General features: G+C 40.5%; 1 protein-coding gene across 3 annotated transcripts in view; it reads left to right on the forward strand.

Annotated features, from left to right (window-relative positions):
- ZFP64 (ZFP64 zinc finger protein) overlaps positions 1–21,876 on the forward strand; it is a 77,046-nt gene that overhangs the window by 22,036 nt on the left and 33,134 nt on the right. For 2 of the 3 annotated variants that reach the window (XM_057702435.1, XM_057702434.1), the window contains exon 6: positions 4,693–6,608. The exons of the other annotated variant lie outside the window; for it this stretch is intronic. In XM_057702435.1, the coding sequence (XP_057558418.1) occupies positions 4,693–5,972 (1,280 nt within the window). In that variant the 3' untranslated portion in view covers positions 5,973–6,608. Of the gene's footprint in view, positions 1–4,692; positions 6,609–21,876 lie in introns of those variants that run through there. 3 annotated transcript variants of the gene reach the window in all.

Genomic DNA, 21,876 nt, shown 5'->3' on the forward strand with positions numbered 1-21,876 from the left:
TCCCTCCACTCTGGAAACAGGGAATGTTTCTTGATTAGGTGTTGACTCAGATGCCTGGTTTTTGACTCTCTCCACTGGAGCATCCTTTCATCACTTTCCTCAACTACTTCTGAGAAGGAGTAGAAAATGTACCTTGGAGAAACTTTCTCAGCCTGCTTCCTGCCTTTCAAAAGTTGGCATCTTTTTAGATTTTATTTTAGTCTAGACTAGTGACAGCTCTGCTGGTAGAGCTATCTTAAAAACGTTGTGAGTTTCCTGTGTATCCGTGTGCCAAAAGCACACCCATAATTCCTTTGGAGACTTGCCTTTCCTCTAAACTCAATTAATTATAGGCACCCTTGGCATATAATCTTCTGTAGGTTGAAGCCAGTGAGGCTTTTAGGAATCCTTGTCCAGCTGAAAGGACTTACTTGGTGCCAGCCTTATTCTTGTGGAGATTTTAATAAAAAACCTTATGCTTACAGCCCTCATTTGTCATTTGTTCTTCCTTCTGAGATCAGTTTCCTGGATATGATCTTTGTCACCAGGCTTTTGTCTTACTTTGAAAATCTTCTGCTGGTTGGAGATGAGAAACTTCATCTAATCCAGCACCTCTTTGCTTTTCTATATTCTCTCTAAATTCCATTTTGAAAATGGCCAGTTTTTTTTTTTTGAGTTTGTCTCTTTCTTGTGGGACCTTATCACATGCAGCTTGTAAGACACTTTCACTGCTCTGCTTAGAACTAATCTCTTTGCTCAAGTCAAAATTCAGTGGGTACGTTTGCTATCTTCTAAGTTACAACAGGTGACAGTTTTACCAAAAGCTTGCCATGGAATAGTGTGCACCGCACTTTTCCAGCCTCTACCTGCTACCCAATCTCAAAGCCAATGCTACATATTTTCATTTTCTCTTACAGCAGCACTCTGTTTCTAGGTGCCAACATGTGTATCAGTTATCTATTGTCACAATAATGCAGTGTAACAAAAAAACCCACAAAACCTCAGTAGATACAACAACATGCCTTCTCTGTTCATGTTTGGGGATTAGCTGGGTGTCATCTGGGCAACTCTGCTGGTCTTCGCTGGACTCACTTACAAATCTCCAAACCTACTGGCTGTGGGCTGGCTGTGCACTGGCCTTGGCTGTAGAAATCCAGCTCTGCTCCACCTCTGTCATCCTCCTCCTGGGATCAGCGGGCTAGGACAGGACTGACCTTCTCCTGGCGATGTATGACACAGGTACAAGCGAGCAAACCCCAATTCACAAGGCCATTCAAGCCATCACTTGTATCAAGTCTAGTTAACATACCATCAGCCAAATCCAGTGACATGATAGAGCTGATTTTTAGGGTCATGGCAGGTCATCCTGCCCCTGTTGGGAGAGCGTGTGTAATTACATACATGGCAGAGGCCATGGCCACAAGGAACGATAGGAGGTGGGGAGGTTTGGGGACATGAATCTGCTACAGCAAGTTAAGACATTGGCATAATTGGTGCCCACCTGATTTTCTTCAGCCTAAGTTAGAAGTTAGAAATCTCCTCAACCTAAGTTAGAAGCGCTAAAGGATTCATTTAGGGAAGTTATTCAGAATCACCTTGACTTAGGGGGGTAAATGTACCATTTCATTTATAGTAGCATCTTTAAGTTGGTCTAAAAAAAAGTGTATTTTCTAAAAATTTAAATGTATGTCATTTATGCAGCATCTCCGTGGGATGTTCATTTCCCTTTTATGAATCTGTTGCACTTGTAAAATTTTACAAATTGTAAAATTAATAGGATTTTGTTTTTACCCTTCCATCGCTTTGATCGACTACATTGCCTTAGTAGCCACCTAAACTCAAGAAAGATCTGTTGGCTAAAATATATCAGTTGCTTATTCACTGAGCAACATCCATGAAGCCCCCACCAGGTACCAGACACTGTGAGGATCAGGTAGTGGGGCAGGAACGAACAGTCCTTAGCTCTGGGGAGCTTATGGTCCACTGGGACTAGTACTGATCAGTCTGCCTCGTTTAAGAGATAAATCTATGGTGAAAAGGAAAAAGAAGAAGAAAAGAAGATAATGATAATGAAAAGATTTAAACCCTTTGCTTTCATGTCAAAAAGTGATGTTATGCTCTGCAACTCAGCTGTGAGGTTAGGTTTTCTGGTTTTTCTGGGTTTGACCTCTGCTAATTGCTTTAAAAAAAAAAAAAGGCAAACAGATTGTCACTAATTTGGGCAGTGATGTAACTGGAAGACCTAGTAGAACATTCCGGAGCAGCAGTTCTTCCTCTGAGTCCACAGACACCTCCACCGAAGGATCCATGAGTAGAATTTAGGCTGTCCATGAACTTGGATGAGGAAATAAAGCACACCTTCATTTTCACTCATCTTACTGAAATGTGATGTGTCCTTCAATTATGAAAATAGGCATCCAGTCTGATTACAGTGCATGTGAACTTGTTGCCGATAGAAATCACAGATCTTTTTATAACAAGTGTTTTTGATAGATCAAAGTATCATTTACACTCTTCTCTATTTAGAAACTAGTGTAGTCACTAGACCCAGCACTAGAGCTTGTTACTTAGTGCATTAATAAAACACACACATTGCCAAATCACATTTTTTCTTTTAATTTTTTAAATAATTTTCAATGTAATTAATTCCTTTTGATTCCTATTGATTTTTACTTTAGTTTACTTTGTGCATTTAAATATTACCCTGAGAAAGGGTGCGTGGATTTCACTAAATCACCAGAAAGGGGTCCGGGGCATAAAAAAAAAAGTTAAGAGCAACATTCTAAGGCAGAAGTCAGCAGACTTTTTCTATAAAGAGCCAGATAGTAAATATACTTTAGACTTTGCAGGCCATACAGTGTCTATCACAACTTACCTCTGCCGGTTGCAGCATGAAAGCAACCATAAACCACACACAACAAATGGACCTGGCTGTGTTACAATAAAACTTTATTGACAAAAACAGGCTGTGAGCTGGATATGGCTCACAGTCTGCGTATCTTACCACTCCTTGTTCTAGAGTTTCGTGTGAATGATCTCTGGCATTTAGTCATGCAAAGTATTGTTTAGTTTGGGGCTTCTTCATTTCCTCCAAGCTTGTTTAATTTGCTCCTGCCATCATTAATTGCATTTATTAAACAGCTCATTGTGATGTTACAGATCTTATACCCAAAAGCCAGAACACAGCCTCACTCTTTTGCACTTATTGGTAGGAAAGTGAACATTGGTCATATGTACAGATAATCACCTGGCATCCAAGAATACCAGCTTTGGCTACATACTCTAAGATGTTAACCAGTATATGACATTCAGGAAGGGTAGAACTGTAGAGACAATTAATCAGAGATTTCAGGGGTTCAGGGAGTGGGGTTAGGGATGAATAGGTGGAGCACAGGGCATTTTTAGAGATGTGACACTATCCAGTATGATACTGTAATGGTAGATATGTAATAGTATACATTTGTCAAAACTCAGAGAAATATACAAAGCAAAGAGTATAATAATCTGTTAAAATTGGTTGATCAATCGTAACAAATGTACTGCACTAATGCAAGATTTAATAATAGGGAAATGACACACAGGGGAGAGAAGGAGCATATGGGAACTCTGTACTTTCTGTATAATCTCCCCAAACCTAAAACTGCTCTAAAAAGTAAAGTCTTTTAATTAAAAAAAAAAAAAAAGAATACCTGCTTTGGAATCAGCCTGGGTTGGAATCCAAGCTCTGCCGTGTACTCCCAAGTGACTGGAAACAAGTGATGTAGTTGCTCTAGGCCGCAGCCTCCTCATTTGTACAATAGTGTCGAGAGTAACGCTGATAATAGCACCCACTTCATGGGAATGTTGGGATCATCAAATGAGACCATTCTTGTGGAATGCTCCGCAGGGCGCCTGCCAGCCCGGAAGCCACCGAAGAACCTTAGCTGCTGTTGTTTTACCTGCTTAAACAATATTGCAATGGGCAGGGTCACCAATGCGCTTGACTTATCAGATGACTGGGACGTGGCATTCACTGAGGAAATAAATTTGGAGTCTCATGTCCTTTCAGATGTTTGTAATTTCGCTTTTCCTGTTCATCTTTCACCGAACGTGAATTAAAAAAAAAAAAAAAATCAAGCAGCTGGATTTTGTAACTTCACAAGTAAAGAACGCAGCTGACAATGTGGGATAAATAGTGTGCAATAAACACGTCTTTATTAATAAAAATCTGCATGAAGTATAAGCTGGGCGTTTCAATCATTGTAAAAAAGAATATTCTGATGAGTGAGCATGGAGCTGACTGATTTGAAAATGTGCCCTTGGCTCTGTTACAACATGTAACTCGATCAAAATCAACGGATTATGCAAAAGTATACAACTGAACCGTTCCCTAGCAGAGTGAACGCATTAACCATAAGAAGGATAGCTCGATTGTTTTAAAGGATATGCTAAGTGTATTCGCAAATCTTATTTTACTGGGGACAATTAAATAGCTTGATTTTCAATCTCCGGTTTTTTTCTGGGTGTCATAATGGTGGTGGTGGTTTAAGTTTGGGAAAAGGAGAGAAGCCCCCGACCCCTCTTTTTTTTTTCTCCCAGGGGCTGCTAGGAGCTGCAGTTAGAAGGTCTCCACCCGCCTGCCTTGGTATAAGCGATTTTCTGGTGTGTGCTTCGGGGGGATCCGCTGTGGTTGTTGCCTGCCTGTTCTTATCGAAACTCACCTTGTGTTGACAGGGGACGCCCCCTTCCAGTGCTGGCTCTGTAGCGCCAAGTTCAAAATCAGCTCGGACTTGAAAAGGCATATGCGCGTGCACTCGGGGGAGAAGCCTTTCAAGTGCGAGTTCTGCAATGTCCGCTGCACCATGAAGGGGAACCTCAAGTCGCACATCCGCATCAAACACAGCGGGAACAACTTCAAGTGTCCGCATTGCGACTTCCTGGGGGACAGCAAGGCCACGCTCCGCAAGCACAGCCGGGTGCACCAGTCCGAGCACCCCGAGAAGTGCTCCGAGTGCAGCTACTCCTGCTCCAGCAAGGCCGCCCTGCGCATCCACGAGCGCATCCACTGCACCGACCGCCCCTTCAAGTGCAACTACTGCAGCTTCGACACCAAGCAGCCCAGCAACCTGAGCAAGCACGTGAAGAAGTTCCACGGGGATGTGGTCAAGGCTGAGACCTCGGAGAGGAAAGACACGGGCCGGCAGAGCAGCCGCCAGGTGGCCAAGCTGGACGCCAAGAAGACTTTCCACTGTGATCGGTGCGATGCCTCGTTCATGCGCGAGGACTCGCTCCGCAGCCACAAGCGGCAACACAGTGAGTACAGCGAGAATAAGAGCTCGGATGTGACCGTCCTGCAGTTTCAGATCGACCCCAGCAAGCAGCCTGCCGCGCCCCTTACAGTGGGGCACCTCCAGGTGCCCCTCCAGCCCAGCCAAGTGCCCCAGTTCAGCGAGGGCAGAGTCAAGATCATCGTTGGCCATCAGGTGCCCCAGGCAAACACCATTGTCCAGGCTGCGGCCGCCGCAGTGAACATCGTACAGCCCGCCTTGGTGGCGCAGAACCCAGAGGAACTGCCAGGGAACAGCCGGCTGCAGATCTTACGCCAGGTCAATCTGATCGCCCCTCCTCAGTCCTCGGGGTGTCCGAGCGAGGCGGCGGCGATGCCCCAGCCGGCTGTCCTGCTGACCACTCACGACCAGGCGGACGGAGCCACTTTGCACCAGACTCTCATCCCCACGGCCCCAGGTGGCTCCCAGGAAGGCTCTGGCAACCAGACTTTTATCACCAGCTCGGGCATTACCTGCACGGACTTCGAAGGCCTGAACGCTCTGATTCAAGAGGGGACTGCTGAAGTGACTGTGGTCAGTGACGGGGGCCAGAACATCGCCGTGGCCACCACGGCTCCGCCCATGTTCTCCACCTCCCAGCAAGACTTACCCAAGCAGACTTACTCCATCATCCAAGGAGGCACCCACCCAGCTTTGCTCTGTCCGGCGGATTCCATACCAGACTAGTGCTCACAAAACAAAAGAAAGGGGAGAAAGCAGTGACCAAAAAAAAGAAGTCAGAAATGGAATTCTGTAAGAGGTTTGCCCTTACTGATCTTAAGGATTGTTGTGAAGACACCCTGCCCCCATAATAAATTGTAATTTTATACTGCTTACTGTAATTTTTTTATGCTGTGATAATTTTGAGACCTCTGAATTGCGGTGTTGTAACTGCTGTAGAATCTTAAATGCTACCAAGCTGATCCCAATTAGGGTTGGAGCGAATTGAATTGAGTAGTGAATATATTTGTTTGCTTCCAACTTGATTTCCCAACTCTAACAAAGGTTTTTTCCATCTCATTAAATTTGTGTAGGAGATGGTACTTCTCAGCCTCCCTTCTGAAATACCCCTTCTGAAATACCTCCCCCACCCTGTGTTTGGGATAATAGTGTTTTCATACATGGATACAAATCTCTTAGCATAAAGGACCATTTTCTACATAATGTTACATGGATATTTGAGAAAAAGAAAAGTTTAAAGGAATGGTTTCCTAATAAATTGATACATGATTAAAACAAATGTTAGTGATTCTTTAGAGTCACAGTATGATTTGGGTTATTGGTGTTTGAATTGTATAATTAAAGAGAACTTGAAGAAGCAAAGGTTCTTAGTCCTGTCTCATAAATAGTATATAAATGCCTTACCTTCTTCACAAATATGTGTGGTGCCTAAAGTGATCCAACTATCAATTTTATTTTGCAACTTCAGAGTGTCAAACCTGACATTTGTTTAGATGCAAATGTAATGCAAGTTCCTATTATCCTTTAGGACAGTTTTCTAGGATGCCATATATGCAGTCCCGGGGATCAGACAAGAGGGATTAGAAAATCATCTAGGTTTTCCAAAGCATAGGCTGTATTGAGGAGAGGGAAATTCTAATTTTATTCTGTTTTCAATTGAAATGCTGTGTGGTCAGTAGGTGGCACCAGAGAGCAATCTCAAATTACTTGTGCTTAGATCCAAAGACCTGAAATAGGGTCTCTGATTTCCAGCTTCTACCGTTACCTTCAGCTCAGAGTGGGCTCTTAATAAACAGTGAATAAATGAAAGCTGCTGTCACAGAGCATCAGCAAGGATTGGTGAGGAGGGGAGGTTACTCTTGTGAGAAAAGCATATTTAAAATGTGAGAACACTTTAGATACATTTTTACCAGTCATCATTTTACTTTTGTTTCCCTAACATACAAACTTACTGAAATTCTCATGCATATCAACTCACTTTTACATAAAGATATCATCCCCCCCTTTTTTTCATAATAACAAACTAAGAAAATATGGAAAATGGTGATGCTGAAAACCTTGAGAATTGCCTGTTGGAAATAGAAAGTCAGCTTCCCTTAAGATATACATACAGGGACTTCCTCAGCGGGCCAGTGGTTAGGACTCCACGCTTCCACTGCTGGGGGCTTGGGTTCAATTCCTGGTCATGGAACTAAGATCCCACACGTGCAGTGTGGCCAAGAAGACACACACGCATGCACACACACACACACAACATACACAGACGAACACATACAGAGTTCAAGCTGGGTTTTGTCTTCTTTCTTTTTATTTTTGATCCTTCTTCTTTGCCAGAGTTTACTTTTATATCAGCAGTGATACTAATTCACCATTAACTATGGTTTTGTAAGAAATCAAAAAAATCTTGCCGCTTACTCTGTTATTATTTTAGTAATGTTATCACTTTAGAATTATTGCTTGCAATTCTTTAGGAAAATCTTCAGCCATTGAACTTTAGCTGGAAAACTTCTATTGTCATGAACCTATGCTCTGCATTTTTCTTTTCTCCCAGTGTGCCCCTTGTTTCAACTTTCATTTTTTTTCCTGATTATAAATGTAATGTGTATTCAAGACAGAAAATATGGGAAACACATTATAGATCTTACTCGACATACAAATGAGTACATCCTGAGAAACTCATCATAAGTTGAAAGTATCATTAAGTCGAGAATGCATTTAATATGCTAACCTACCAAACATCATAGCTTAGCCTCACCTACCTTAAACATGCTCAGAACATTTACATTAGCCAACAGCTGGGGAAAATCATCCTATTTTATAAGAGACTGTTGTCTGTCTCATGTAATTTATTGAATACAGAAAGTGAAAAACACAGATTGTAGGGGTACAGAGTGGTTGTAACTACATCCGTTGTTCACCTTGGTGACCCTGTGGCCGACTTGCTGCCGCTGCTCAGCATCAGGAGAGGGGATCAGACTGCATTGTGCTAGCCCAGGCAAAGGTCAAAATTCGAAGTATGATTCTATTGAATGTGTATTGCTTTTGTACCATCGTAAAGTCGAAAAGTTGTTAAGCTGTGCCGTTGTAAGTTGGGGACAGTCTGTATATTAGGAAGCAAAATTTAAAGTCAGTAGTGATTTTACTACCCAGATATAAAAATGGTGACCATTTTGATGGACTTCCTTTTAATCGTGTTTTCTTTTTTTTTTTCCCTATGCTTGTGTATGTTTCTACTCCTGTTACAGAGTTGGGGTTGAATTGAGCATACTATTTTCTTTTTATATACCATATTTCTCTTTATGTCATTGCATCTCCACGGAGGTGCTGCCCTCCATATGTTCATATAATGTACATACACATATACACACATGCTTCTACAGACACACACATGCGTATTTAGATTTTTTTTAACAAGTTACAACAGCAAAACTTGTTCCTTGTGATAAACTATACGTAGAATTGTACAAAAACCAGGCCAATAATCTCCAGCCTGTTCTCACCCCCCCAAGGTAAGTAAGGTCTCTGCATTCATACCAACATAAAAGATAACCTAGAAAAGGTTTTTCCTTTTTTATAGTAATTGTATTGCACTATGTACGTTTCTCTCTACCTTGCTCTGATTATTCCATTTATTAACAGTACTGTGTGTCAGTACAGCTATGGCTAACTTTTTTTTAAAGCGAAAGGTAGAGTATGACTTACCATGTTATAAACACCGTGCTTTATTCACCTCTCTCCATATTGATGGATATTTTGGTTGTTTGGGGTTTGTTTGCCATACAACCTGCCACAGTAAACGTCCTATATAGTTCCTCACATTCAGCTGCGCTTTCTTTTCTTTCTATAGGATAGAGTCCCCAAAGTGAGTTTCTGTGGTTTGCACTTGCGTAGATCTTTTATTTTTATTTATTTATTTATTGGCTTAAAACAACATGAATTTATTATCTTACAGTTCTGGAACTCAGAAATCGGTTTTATTGGGCTAAAATCGATGTGTTAGCAGGTCCACGTTTCTTCTCGAGGCTCTAGGGGCAAAACTCGTTGCTTGCCTTTTCCAGTTTCTAGAGGCCATCTGCATTCCTTGGCTCATGGCCCTTCTTCCATGTTCAAAGCCAGCAGAATAGTTTCTCCTCTACTTTCTGACCTCTGCTTTTGTCCTTGTATCTTCTCTCTTTGACTGAGCCTCCTGCCTCCCTCTTTTTTTTTCTTTTTTGGCTGCTTGGCTTGTGAGATCTTAGTTCCCTGAGCAGTCCCCAGGCTATGAGAGCAGAGAGTCCTAACCACTGGACCGCCAGGGTGTACTTGCATAGATTTAGATGATTTTTTTAAAGGACTTTTATTGAGCTATAAGTGACATACAATAAACTGCGTATGTTTAAAGTGTACAATTTGATATTTTTGTCCTATGGGTAATGTATATATGGCAATCCCAACAGATGACTTTTTCAAAACAATATTCTTGGTGGTGATGTGGGCTCCAGCTATCACCCACCAGTCCTGGGTGTTATCGGTCTTTTGAAGTTTTGTCGATCTGATGTGTGAAAATAGTGCTCTGGTCTTTGTGCATTTCCAGTGCTGGTGCTTGATCTGCAGCCCTGTGACATCTCTGCATATAGACGTGTGGCTTGTTTACATTTTTCCTATCTATGAATTTTAAACTCATACTCTCATCTTTCTCTTTGGGTTGCTGGGCACCTGGGGTATGAGCCCCATGTCTGTCAGGTGGTGCTGAGGTTTCTCCCCTCCCATCCTTTGTCGTTCGACTTTCCTTGTGGTGCTGTTTCCACATAAAAATAATCACTTTTTACGCAGTCAGATTCTTCTCGCACTTTATTTGTGGCTCCTGTATTTTCTAAGAAAGTCCTCCCTTCCCTTGAGGTTTTTTCTTTAATATTTTCATTGTTTGTTTTCAGTTTCTGCAGCCAGAATTTATATTTCTGTAGGTATGATATAGGAGTTTAGCTGCCCACATATATCAGGATCATGTGTTAAACAAAATATTATTTTCCTTGGAACTGAAATCTTAATTTCACCTTTAGATGAAGTTCCCAAATATACTTGGATCTATTTCTAGAATCTCTGTTTTGTCTCACTGAGCTTTATATCTTCTCTGTGTTGCCAACACTACATATTTGATTATATTAGCATTAAGGTAAGCCTTAGTATCTTTTAGACTTGGAAAGCCTCCCTGTAGCTATTATTTTCCAAAATTTTCTTAGCAGTTCTTAAATATTCATATTTCTAAACGAACTTCATTTTGTCCATTACCCTTCCCCCCCAACAAAAAACCTTTTGAGGATTTGCATTAGAATTGTATCAGTATGGTTACATGAACTCATGAAAAGTATGACATTTTTAAAATGTTAAATCTGGGACTTCCCTGGTGGCCCAGTGGTTAGTACTCGGCGCTTTCATTGCTGAGGGCTCAGGTTCAGTCCCTGGTTGGGGAACTCAGATCCCATATGCCACGTGGCACAGACAAAAAAAGAAAAAAAGTTAAATCTTCCGCCCAAAAACTTTTATTTAAATCCTGTTGTAAACATACCGTTTTCTTCATATACAGTCTATTCTTATTAAATAGGGCCTGTATTTTCTTGCTATTCTGAATTCTATTGTAATTGTAAATAGGAATTTTTTTATGTCAAAATAATTATTTGTTGCAAGCATAAAGAATAGCTATATTTGGAGTATTTATCTGTATTGTACTACCTTCGAAAAAATTCTTACTAATTGACAGTATTTATTAAAAACTCTTGGTCTCTAACAAATATGACTTATGATGGTTATGATATAGTCACCTCATTCCCAGCTGGTTTTTTCTCTTCCCTTGCAATATTTATACTACTCATTTTGTTTTCTTGTCCTATTGCATTAGTCAAAACCTCCAAACAATGTTGGTAGCGCTGGCATCCCTGTTGCATCTTTAATTTTAACTTGAAAGACTTTAGAATTTCCCAACTTAATATATTATATGCTATTCCTTGGGTGGCAGTTTTTATAGTACTTAGTCATTTCTTCTCCCATTTTCAGAGTTTTTATCAAGGTGGGTTGCTGATTATTGTCAAATATCTCTTCAATATCTTTTGACAAATATTTGGGTTTTGTACTTACACATGTTGGTATGTGAATTAGTGTAGGTCATAGCCTGGTATTGAAGCCTCTTGCATTCCTGAAACAACCCCTCTAGGTCATGTTGGATTGTTCTTCTAATACATTCCTAGATTTCATTTACTAATATTTTCCTTGAAATTTTTACAACCCTATGTGTAAGTGCAGTTGAACACTGATTTTTTTCTTTGTGCTCTGACTTTGCTTGTTGGTTTGTTTTAGGTTATGTTACTCTGAAAATAAATTGAGGCTCTTCTTTGTCAGTGACCAGCAATAGTTAGTTATTTCATGAATTATCTGCTTATTTTCTGGGCTGATATGCTTTTTCATTGTATATTCTTAAACACACTTTCCATTTCTTTTCTGTAATTAATGGTCTGTTTGGATTTTATGTCTCAACCTGATAAATTTTGGTAGTATATACTTTGCAAAAGAAAAAAGTCATTCATTTTGCTCTCAATTTTCAAACCTGTAGCCCTGTAATTCCACTTAACATTCTCCTAAAATTATTTTAGAATCTTTGGCATTTTTTTTTTGGTCTAACAGCACTCTTATTACCTTTTTTTTTTTTTAATTTTGTTTTTTGTGGGGTTTTGGCGGCGGGGGGGGGTTGTTTTGTATTGTTTTGTTTGTATTTTCAGTCTTCTCCTTAGGTAGTTTGCCAAGAGTTTATCTATTTTGTCATTTATGTAAAAGTAAAGCTTTTTCTTTTATTTATGTTTTTCTCTACTCCTCCGTTTTGCTCATTTCAGCATTATCTTTATTAATTCTTTCCCCTGCTTTTCTTTCTGTTTATTTTGTTAGTCTAATTCCCTATATTTAGTTCACTTATTTTCAGCCTTTAATAATGGGAAAGCATTTAAAGCTATATATTTTCTAGTATGACTTCACCTATGTTAAAAGATCATTTTTTTCAAAGTTAAAATCATGACTGTCATACAAATATAAAAGGAACATGTGTTAGCAATTTTATTTAATTCATTAATTAATGAGGAAATCAGTAAGTTGTTACAACGGGTTCAGAGGAGAATTCATCGAATGCTTCCACAAGCAATCAGGAAGCAAATTTACAGACAGATGCAAAATGGTCAGTGTCTACAGGGCAACCATGAGTTGCATTCCACCCACAAAGTCTGTTTTCATTCTTACATGTTTTTTGCATTATTACATGTTTTTATAACTCATGAAGTTGTAAACTATCTCAAAAACACTAAAAGGCATTGACTGCTATAGAATTAGATAACCCAGAGCTGGGATATGACAGGACAAGTAGTCATCTTTTTTGCCTGTTTCCAAGTTTTTTGGAAATTTTTATGACATCCATATCGCTATAGATTTTTATATGAAGTGTCCTTCTTTCATAAATTTCCAGATTGTTATTTCAGTTTTAGGGTTGGTTGGTTTGTTTGGTGAGTCAGGGCAATAAAATCCAAGAGTTATATAAAGGTTTATTTCTCATTTTTCAAGTAGTTACAATTTGTGAAACTATATTTTGGTTTTTGGTTTCTGATATTAATTTTTGTTCTGAGAATATGATCTGTAAAATATGTGCTTTTTGTAACGTACTAGGTTTCTTTATGGCCATGTACACGACCAATTTTTGTAAATGGTGGAGATCTATAAATCAAGCATGTTCACTTTGTTATTCAGATCTTCTAAATCCCTCTTGGTTTTTGTCTATTTGATAAACTTTGAAAGAAGTATTTTTAAGCCTCTTACCATGTTGTGTTTTTTTGGTCAAGCTTTTCTTATATTACTGTTTTTCATTTTATTATATTTTGTCATATGTGGTTTGATGCATCTAAGTTTGTGGCCATTATGTATTCTTTTCAATTTTACATTTTATTATTATTTAGTTTATGCTGAATCTTTCTATTGAATAGCTTTTGGCCTTAAATTACACTTTATTTCATAAAATATTCTAAGTCTTATTTTGTATTTTATTACATTTGCTTGGTTTATCTTTGCCCACTATGTGGTTTAATATCTTTCTTTAATAGCATCTCTTTGTCTTTGTTTGGAGAATTCAAACTGTTTGCATTTATCATAGTAACATATACTTAGTTATTCATTTCTGTCTTATTTAATATTTACTATTTATTAAACTTTGTGATTTTCTCCTTTTCCTTTTCTAACTTTTCACTTTGTCCTTGACAGTCCTTATGTGTCTCCATTCTGCTAATAGTTACTTTCTAAACTTTAGTGATTATTTTTAAATTGATTCTTCTATTGCTATATCAAATGTAAATATTAACCAGGCTCCTACCTTTCATTAAGAAGTCTCCTCCTCATGAGGAGGCCATTGGACCACATCCACATTATTCTGCTGTGCTTGATCTAAAAGGTCAAAATATAAACCTGCTAACATCTAGTTTTACATGGGTTTTCTTGGGGAAACCAAAAATTCAAGGGTTGTGTCCTGGAACAGTGTTACTATATTGATCCTAGCTACTTCTGGTTTTGGGGGGTGTTTGTTTGTTTTAAATTTTGACCTTCGTGTTGGCTTCAGGTGAATTCTCTGAGCAATAAAAACTGAATGCTTACAACTGAAATTGATCTTCGGTTCATAGCCAGGATTGAATCTTCTGGAAAGATTTCAGCTGAAGATCTGAAATAAAAACGATGACAGATTTTCTCCCCTGCCCTTCTGTTTCCTTCGCTGCTGTGATACTGTCCTGTCTTTAAGAGGCTGTGTGAGGAACTAATTCGACCCAGGGGGCTTTCCACAGCAAGACTTCCTAATCTCAGGCAGGAACTGGAAGGTCCATGACTACAGCCCACAGAGATGGTGAACTCTTGCTCAGACCAACCCTTCACTCATTAAAATGCCCTTCCGCTGACCTAGTCCTGTACTTTCAGTGACATGGGGAAACCAAGCAAGACACAGAGGTCACGTGACCTGCCCAGGCTCACTTTGCTGGTTACTGGCCTTTGCTCTTGAGCCCAGGTCCCAGCCTCCTTCCTTCCCTCACCCCTCTTTCCCCCAGCGCTGAGTATCTGGCTAGTGGGTAACGAAAGAGGCAAGGGTACCCTTCCCATTTTCTTTGGTTTTGTTTTCTCATTTAGTTTGGTGCTTCCGATTTCATCCTGGCATCATGAGAGCAAGAGAGGGCCCCCATGAGGCCCCAGGCCAGAGAACACAGACTCTGAGGAAGGCTGGGATCTAGTATTGGACTATTGGGAGCCAGTAGGGTCCCATCGCACTGTCCTGGGCTAGGGGCACTTTTGCTCCTTCCTTCAGACAGACACACACACACACACACACACACTCTCTCTCTCTCTCTCTCTTTATATATATATATATGTATATATACACATACATAGAGAGAGAGCAAGAGAGAAAATTATGTTTTACAACTGTGTGGGCACAAAGATTAATATAATCCAAGCTGGGTTATATTAATTTTTTTTCTTCTGATTTTAAAAGAAATTAGGGGCTTCCCTGGTGGTGCAGTGGTTAAGAATCCACCTGCCAATGCAGGGGACATGGGTTTGGGCCCTGGTCTGGGAAGATCCCACATGCCAAGGAGCAACTAAGCCCCGTGTGCCACAACTACTGGGCCTGTGCTCTATGAGTCCGCAAGTCACGACTCATGAAGCCTGCGCACCTAGAGCCCATGCTCCACAACAAGAGAAGCCACCCCAATGAGAAGCCCACACACCACAATGAAGAGTAGCCCCCACTCACCTCAACTAGAGAAAGCCCGTGCACAGCAACAAAGACCCAATGCAGCCAATAAATAAATAAATAAATAAATAAATTTTTAAAAAAATAAAATAAAAAATAAAAGAAATTAAAGCTCTTCTATGGGCCCCTAATTGGAGATGTCAGCCCCTGGGGGTGGGGTGATTATAACCAAGACATGAAGAATGTAAGAGAAGTTTTAATTCTTCAGGGAGAAGAGGCAGGTTGGGCAGAAACTTAATTACTTATCTTGGTTTTGCCTAGTTTATTTTTTTATAACAGATTTATTGAGATATAATTCAAATGCCATAAAAAGAATTATGTAATTTTAAAGAATATAATTCCATAATTTTTGGTATATTCATATAGGTGTGCAACCATTATCAACATCTAATTACAGAATATTCTTATACCCATTAGCAGTCACTCTCCATTCCCTGCTCTTCCCAGCCCCTGCCAACCACTAATCTACTTTCTGACTCTGTGAGTTTGCCTCTTCTGGGCATTTTATTGATACATAATTGGAATCACACCATATGGGATATTTTGTATCTGAATTCCTTTACTTAATAGCATAATGTTTTCAAGGTTCGTCCTGGTTGTAGCGTGTATCACGGCTGTATTCCTTTTTATGGCCGAATAATATTCCATTGTGTGGACAGGTCACGTTTCATTTATCCATTTGTTCGTTGATGGAAATTTGCATTGTTGCCACTGTTTGTCCTTGTTTTAAAGATACTCATATATTCAGGTTTGGGGGATTATTTGTGAATTTTTGTCATAATACCCACTACCTACTGAGCAATTACTCTGTGTTACTAACTCTTTGAACATCCCCATCAGCCCTGTTTAGGGTCTATTATTAGCGTCATCATTTTACGGCTGGTGAGGCTGGGGAACAGTGGGTGAGCAGCTGGCCCCGGGTCACACAGCTACTCTAGTTGATTTGGTCTGAATCATACAGTGATTAAGACGCTGTTCTGGGGACGTCCCTGGTGGTGCAGTGGTTAAGACTCCGTGCTCCCAATGCAGGGGGCCCGGGTTTGATCCCTGGTCAGGGAACTAGATCCCACATACCACAGCTAAGAGTTCATATGCCACAACTAAGGAGCATGCCTGCTGCAACTAAGACCAGGCACAACGAAATAAATAAATAAATAAAATAAAAACAAAACAATGACAACAAAAAGATACTGTTCTGGAGCCAGAATCCCATGTTGGGATCTGTTGGAATCTAGTAATGACTGGGGTGCATTCAGCCATCTTTGCATGAAGACAAAGACAAAGCAGTTGATTCTTGCCCAGCGATCAACATAAAACTAGTCAGGCACGGAAAGGAAATGACACACTTCTCTCTCAGATAAGCAGCACAGCTGGAGCCTGGCCAAGGAGCTACTCTGTTCTCTTAGCAAGCTAACATTTATTGAGCACTTACTATATACCAGGTATTTGCTAAGCATTTGCTGCTGCCTCCCACAACCAACTCTCAAGAAATCGAGAGTGGACCAGAGGAGAACTCTGAGATTTCTTCTTACCCAATATTGGCATCCCTTAGTCCTCAGGAAACACATCCATGCATCCATACATCACATTTACCTTTTTTTTTTTAACACATATATATGTGTGTATTTGTATTTTTAAAACATAATTTCTTAGGATAGTAAAGATGTTTTGCAAATTATAAGTAAAATGGTACTTTTGAATATTCTTCCTTAAACCAGTCTCTTTATTTTCTTTTTCAGAAATACTACCTATAAAATTTTAAAAGCATTACTTTAGTTAGTTGTTAAGTTTTAAATGCTGATTTTGTGGTTCTTAAGCAATGATGAGAGTCATTTATCTTGGGCTATATTTTTTCTGGTATCATCTTTCGCTGAGCATTACTTTACCAAATTTTGAGGATGGAATTGGGTGATATTTAGTTTTTAGGGAAAGAGGGACTATAGGGTGAATGTTCTGAATGCCATCAGCTGCTATGGTTTTGTGAGTTGATTGGTAGATTTACCCCAGGTGTGTGTGTAGAACTTTTAACAGGACCCACAGAGCTATGAGGACACTAGATTCAATGAAGGAGCCACTGCCTTGAATCAGCTTATTGTCAAGATGCCATTGTTTCTTGTCTTGTCATTACCTCTACCAAAACTGTGTATCTTGAGGGCTGAGACTGGTTCTAACCACACTAACCCCTGGACAGAAGTGTTCAGCAAGTGTTCACTGAACCCATTCATTCATTCAGTGTTTCTCAAGCACCTATTATGTGCCGGGTGTGGTTCTATAAACTTGGGAGGTATCAAGAGCAAACAAAGAGTGATCCTTGCCCTTGCGAGTCTGCCTTCTAGTGTGGGGAAACAGAATACACAGAGAACAGAATATATACGTACATGATACAGTGTCTTAGAAGGATAAGTGTTATGGAGTGGGGGCGGGGGTTGATATGGGGAGAGGGCTTGCAGTTGTATATAGGATGGTTACGGAAGGCCTCCCCGAGAAGTTAAGACTGGAACAAAGACTGGAATGAGGGAGGGAGGGCATTCCAGGCAGAAGAAACAGCCAATGCAAAAACCCTGGAACAGAAACGTGCCTGGGGTGTTTGAGGTTGATGTGGCCACAGAGAAATGAGCAAGAGAAAGAAGAGCGGGTAGACAGCGGGGTTGGGGGCAGTATGATTCTGTGTTTTGTATTCTGCCATATTTTCTAATAACTAAAACAATAACGATAGTTGCATTCATTCAGCAAAGGCTAATTGCATATGATGGTGGTGACCCAAGGCAGGCAGGGTCCTTGCCCTCTGAGAGCGCGCAGACTAGTAAGGAAAACGGGCAAATAACCATTGGTCCCAGCACATAAATGCTCTAATGGGGGGACACAGCAGGACGACGGGGAACCCATGTAACTGAGGTTTGGAGGGTCCAGTGAGGCTGCTCATGGAAAGTCAGAATGAAATCAGGAGCAGAGAAATAGGGGGTGAGCATGCTAAGGTGGACGGAACACATGAAGGTCAGGAGGAGAGACGTCATTGTAATTGGAGCATTTTTCTAGAAAGGAAAAGGCGAAAGAAAAAACATGGTGCTCCTTGGGGAATGTTAGCTCCTGGGAAGTTTGTTTCTAGGGAAGCAATACCATATTTATACCATTCATATGAAGTGATCATATAGTGCATCATCCAAACTGGGACCTCAGACTGGGACACTTTGGAGCATGAGGTGGCACTGTGGATAATTATGCTGGGAGAGCAGGTGTGAGTAGCTTCCAATATGCCCTTACCAACCGTACCGATGGAAGGCCAAGCCCAGAAGCTGTAAAATAATGCCTAATGCTTCGCCCTAGTATTGGAATGCAGAAACACAACACAAGGCAAAGGTCAGTTTCCTATCTCGTGGGTCAGTTTTCCAAGAAAAATAACAAGTCACATGCCACACAGCTGATCAGAGTCTGGGTTTTGACCTAATGCTTTAGAGATAATTTTATTATTACTATAAATGTATCAAGTCTTTATCCATCTGTTTATTCTTCGCTGTGTGATTTTACTCTTGTTTTCAATATTCGTAGCTATGGTAGATTAAATTTCTGTTTCCAAGCCAGCACTCCCTCCCTGGTATAGAATCATACTTATCCACTCTTGCCCATTCGTATCATGGTGGGTAGAGTGGCTTCCTGGCCCCGCTGACTTTGGGTGAAGCCGTGTGATTTGCTTTGGCCAGTGGAATATAGTAGACTTAATGGGAAGAAAGGTTTTAACTGTGCCTATACAGCTTGGCTCAGCGTCTTGCTGTCACGTGACCTGTCTTGAGACGAACATTCCACATGTAGCGAAAGACCCAAGGAGAAATGAGCAGACACATGGAGTTGACCTCAACCCAACGCAGTAGAGCCACAGTGACTCACAGACCCATAGAAAAAAACATATATATTTGTTGTCGAAAGCCACTGAGATTTTGAGGTTGTTTGTTACACAGCAAAAACTAATACAGGAGACTATTAGTGAACATACTCAACTTAACCATTGTCTACTGAATTGCCATCTCCAGTGTTTAGCATTTACTTGAATGAGTGAAATAATGTTTTCCCTGCAATAGCACTTTAAAATCACTTTCAACACAAGTATGATGAAAAAAAGTATTTGTCCTTGTAAAATTTGGTTGCAAATCCAACAGGTCTCTTCTTCTTCCATCTTGTCTTGCCTCCTTTTTCTTCCTTTTTTTTTTTTTTCCTCTTTAATTTTTGGTCAGTTCCCTTTCATGGGAAAGAGAAAGAAAACCTGCCCAGAGGACTCCCCACCCAATCTACCCAAGACCTGTTAGTCTCCATAAGGGCATCTTTTGTTAGAGGCAACATTTTCCCCACTGGCTCTGAGACTCAGTGCCTCCCAAGAGAAGATACATGAGAGGAATAGAGTGCTGGAGATGCCTCACTTTTTAAGAGATTTTACACCTTTTCTTAAAGACAATTCCATTCATTTTGAGCTAACTCTAAGTTACCATGTGTCTTCAGAAAGATCCACAGAGTTCAGATTAATTTGAAAGATTGGTATGTTGAAGACTCAATGAGAACTTAATTTTTTTTTCAGTATTAAAAGTTCTTGCAAGTTAGCAAATCAGCAGTCATCTTCACAGAGCTTCTTTCCACCTAATCTAGTGTAGACAGCATAGATAAACCCAAATTACCCTCAAAGACCTTGCAAGCCTGGTTGTACAGCAGGCCCATCCATGGAGAAGTGGACCAGTGGGTGGCAGTGGTTAAGAGCAAGGGCTCTGGAGTCTGAAAAAGGTGTGTTCAAATCCCAGCTCCGTATTTTTCCAAAGATATGACCCACACAAGGGACCCAACCTCTCTGAATGTCAGTTTCTTCTTCTGTGTAGTGGGGATAATAACAGTGTCTACCTTACAGTGTTGTAAAGAAGGATTAAATAACATAACACATGTTAAATAAAATAATACATGTTAAGACACAGAAAACAAACTTGTGATACCAGAGGGGAAAAGGAAGGGAGGAGGGACAAATTAGGGGTGTGGGATTAACAGATACAAACTACTATGTATAAAATAGAGAAGCAACCAGGATATACTGTATAGCGCAGGGAACTCTACCCATTATCTTGTAATAGCCTATGATGGAAGATAATCTGCAGAAAACACTGAATCACTATCCTGTACACCTGAGACTAACACAGTATTGTAAACCCAACCATACTTCAATTTAAAAAGAAAAACAAAAGTAATAATACATGTTCAGTACATAGCATATAGCAGGCAATCTATTAGTGTAGCTGTCTGTGCAGCAGCACTAATGACCTGCTTCCTCAGTGTTTCTGTGTCTTTGGTCAAGCTGTCAGTAGCTCCCCTTTGTCATTGTTAGGGCTGCTCAGGATCCACTGCCTTCCTGTGTAGAGGACATCTCGTCCCTGTGCTCATCCAGGTGGAAAGCAGTGTCCTACCCACCACTCTACAAGCGGGGGAGCATCAGCTACTCCCTCTACGTCCCTGCAGCTTGAGAACAAGCACAAGCCCTGGGCTTGGCCAGTCAGGTGTTCCCGGCTAAGACCAAGCAAGCAGCACAAACCACAGGAAGGTATTAAAATTCACTCACAGCAGCAGCGGTTTCTGGGAGCAGGGGGGCCCAGCTTAGGGGCTTCCAGGATCAGCACCAGAGATGTTCCCCTGCAGCATCCCAGACAGACGTCCTTGCAGGGTACCTTCTTCTGGCCTGCCTCACTTTCTGCCCATCACTGAGCTGGGCTCTCAGCTCCCTTACATGCTGCCAATCAATCAACTCCTGTTCTGGTTCAATTGGCCAGCAGTTTCTGTTGCTTGTAATCAATGAACTCTGATACCCTCCCAAAGAGAGAAGCTCTGATGGGATCTGTTGTCACTGAGGACTCCATTTGGGCAGAATCGGGGGCCATATCAATGTAGAAGTCATTGCTTTAGACTCACCCTTTGCATTTAGCTAAAAAGCCAGCTCAGATGTTTTCAGTCTAACAGTGCAACCCTTGGCACCTTTAAGCAGAAAGATGCCCCTACCACCACCATGGGAATTCTCCTTCCTTCTGAGAGCTGGATGGGTACCAGTGCTTCAGGGCCGGCCTTCTGTTCATTATAGAAGGGGAACTTCTTAAAGTAAAAATGTCCCAACATTTTTTTTCATAAAACATTTCAAATATACAGCAAAGTTGAAAAAAAAATGTTTGGTGATCACCCACATTCTTTCCACAAAGATTCTATCATTAACATGTTACTCTTTTTGCTTTAGCATATATCTCGTTACAATATCTTTAATTGAAAAACGAATGCATGCACAGCGTGAAAAAATTCCAACATTCCAACATGGTATACGATGAAAAGTTATTCTCCTCTCCACACTGGATTCCCCTATTCATTTCCCCAAAAGCAATCACATGCTTACATATGCTTATATGTATAGTTTTTGTTTCTTCTTTTTCATGATTTCTTTTTAATGGCCCCTTACTTGACATTTTGTCTTGTAGTTTGCCTTTCTTTTTTATTTCATTTAACAATATATCTTTCATTCAGGATTCATTAATAAAAGTTTATTAAGCACTTACTCTGTACCAGGCACTTCTTCCATATACCAGGCACCCTGAATGGGTGGAGTAGTTCTGCTCTCCCCACTCAGGGCCAGAAATTCAGAAATCATCCCATATCAACTCATGTGAAACTAGTTTATTCTTAAAGGGCTTTTAAACCAGGGCTTAAATGCCTATAAGACCCAGGTGATAACAGAAATGTACAAAGGTATCTGCAACACAAAACAATAAACAGTTGGAATTCCCTGGTGGTCCAGTGGTTAGGACTCTGTGCTTCCACTGCAGGGGGCAC

This window comes from Hippopotamus amphibius, chromosome 12 (genome assembly GCF_030028045.1).
Source record: "Hippopotamus amphibius kiboko isolate mHipAmp2 chromosome 12, mHipAmp2.hap2, whole genome shotgun sequence".
Taxonomy (NCBI): Eukaryota; Metazoa; Chordata; class Mammalia; order Artiodactyla; family Hippopotamidae; genus Hippopotamus; species Hippopotamus amphibius.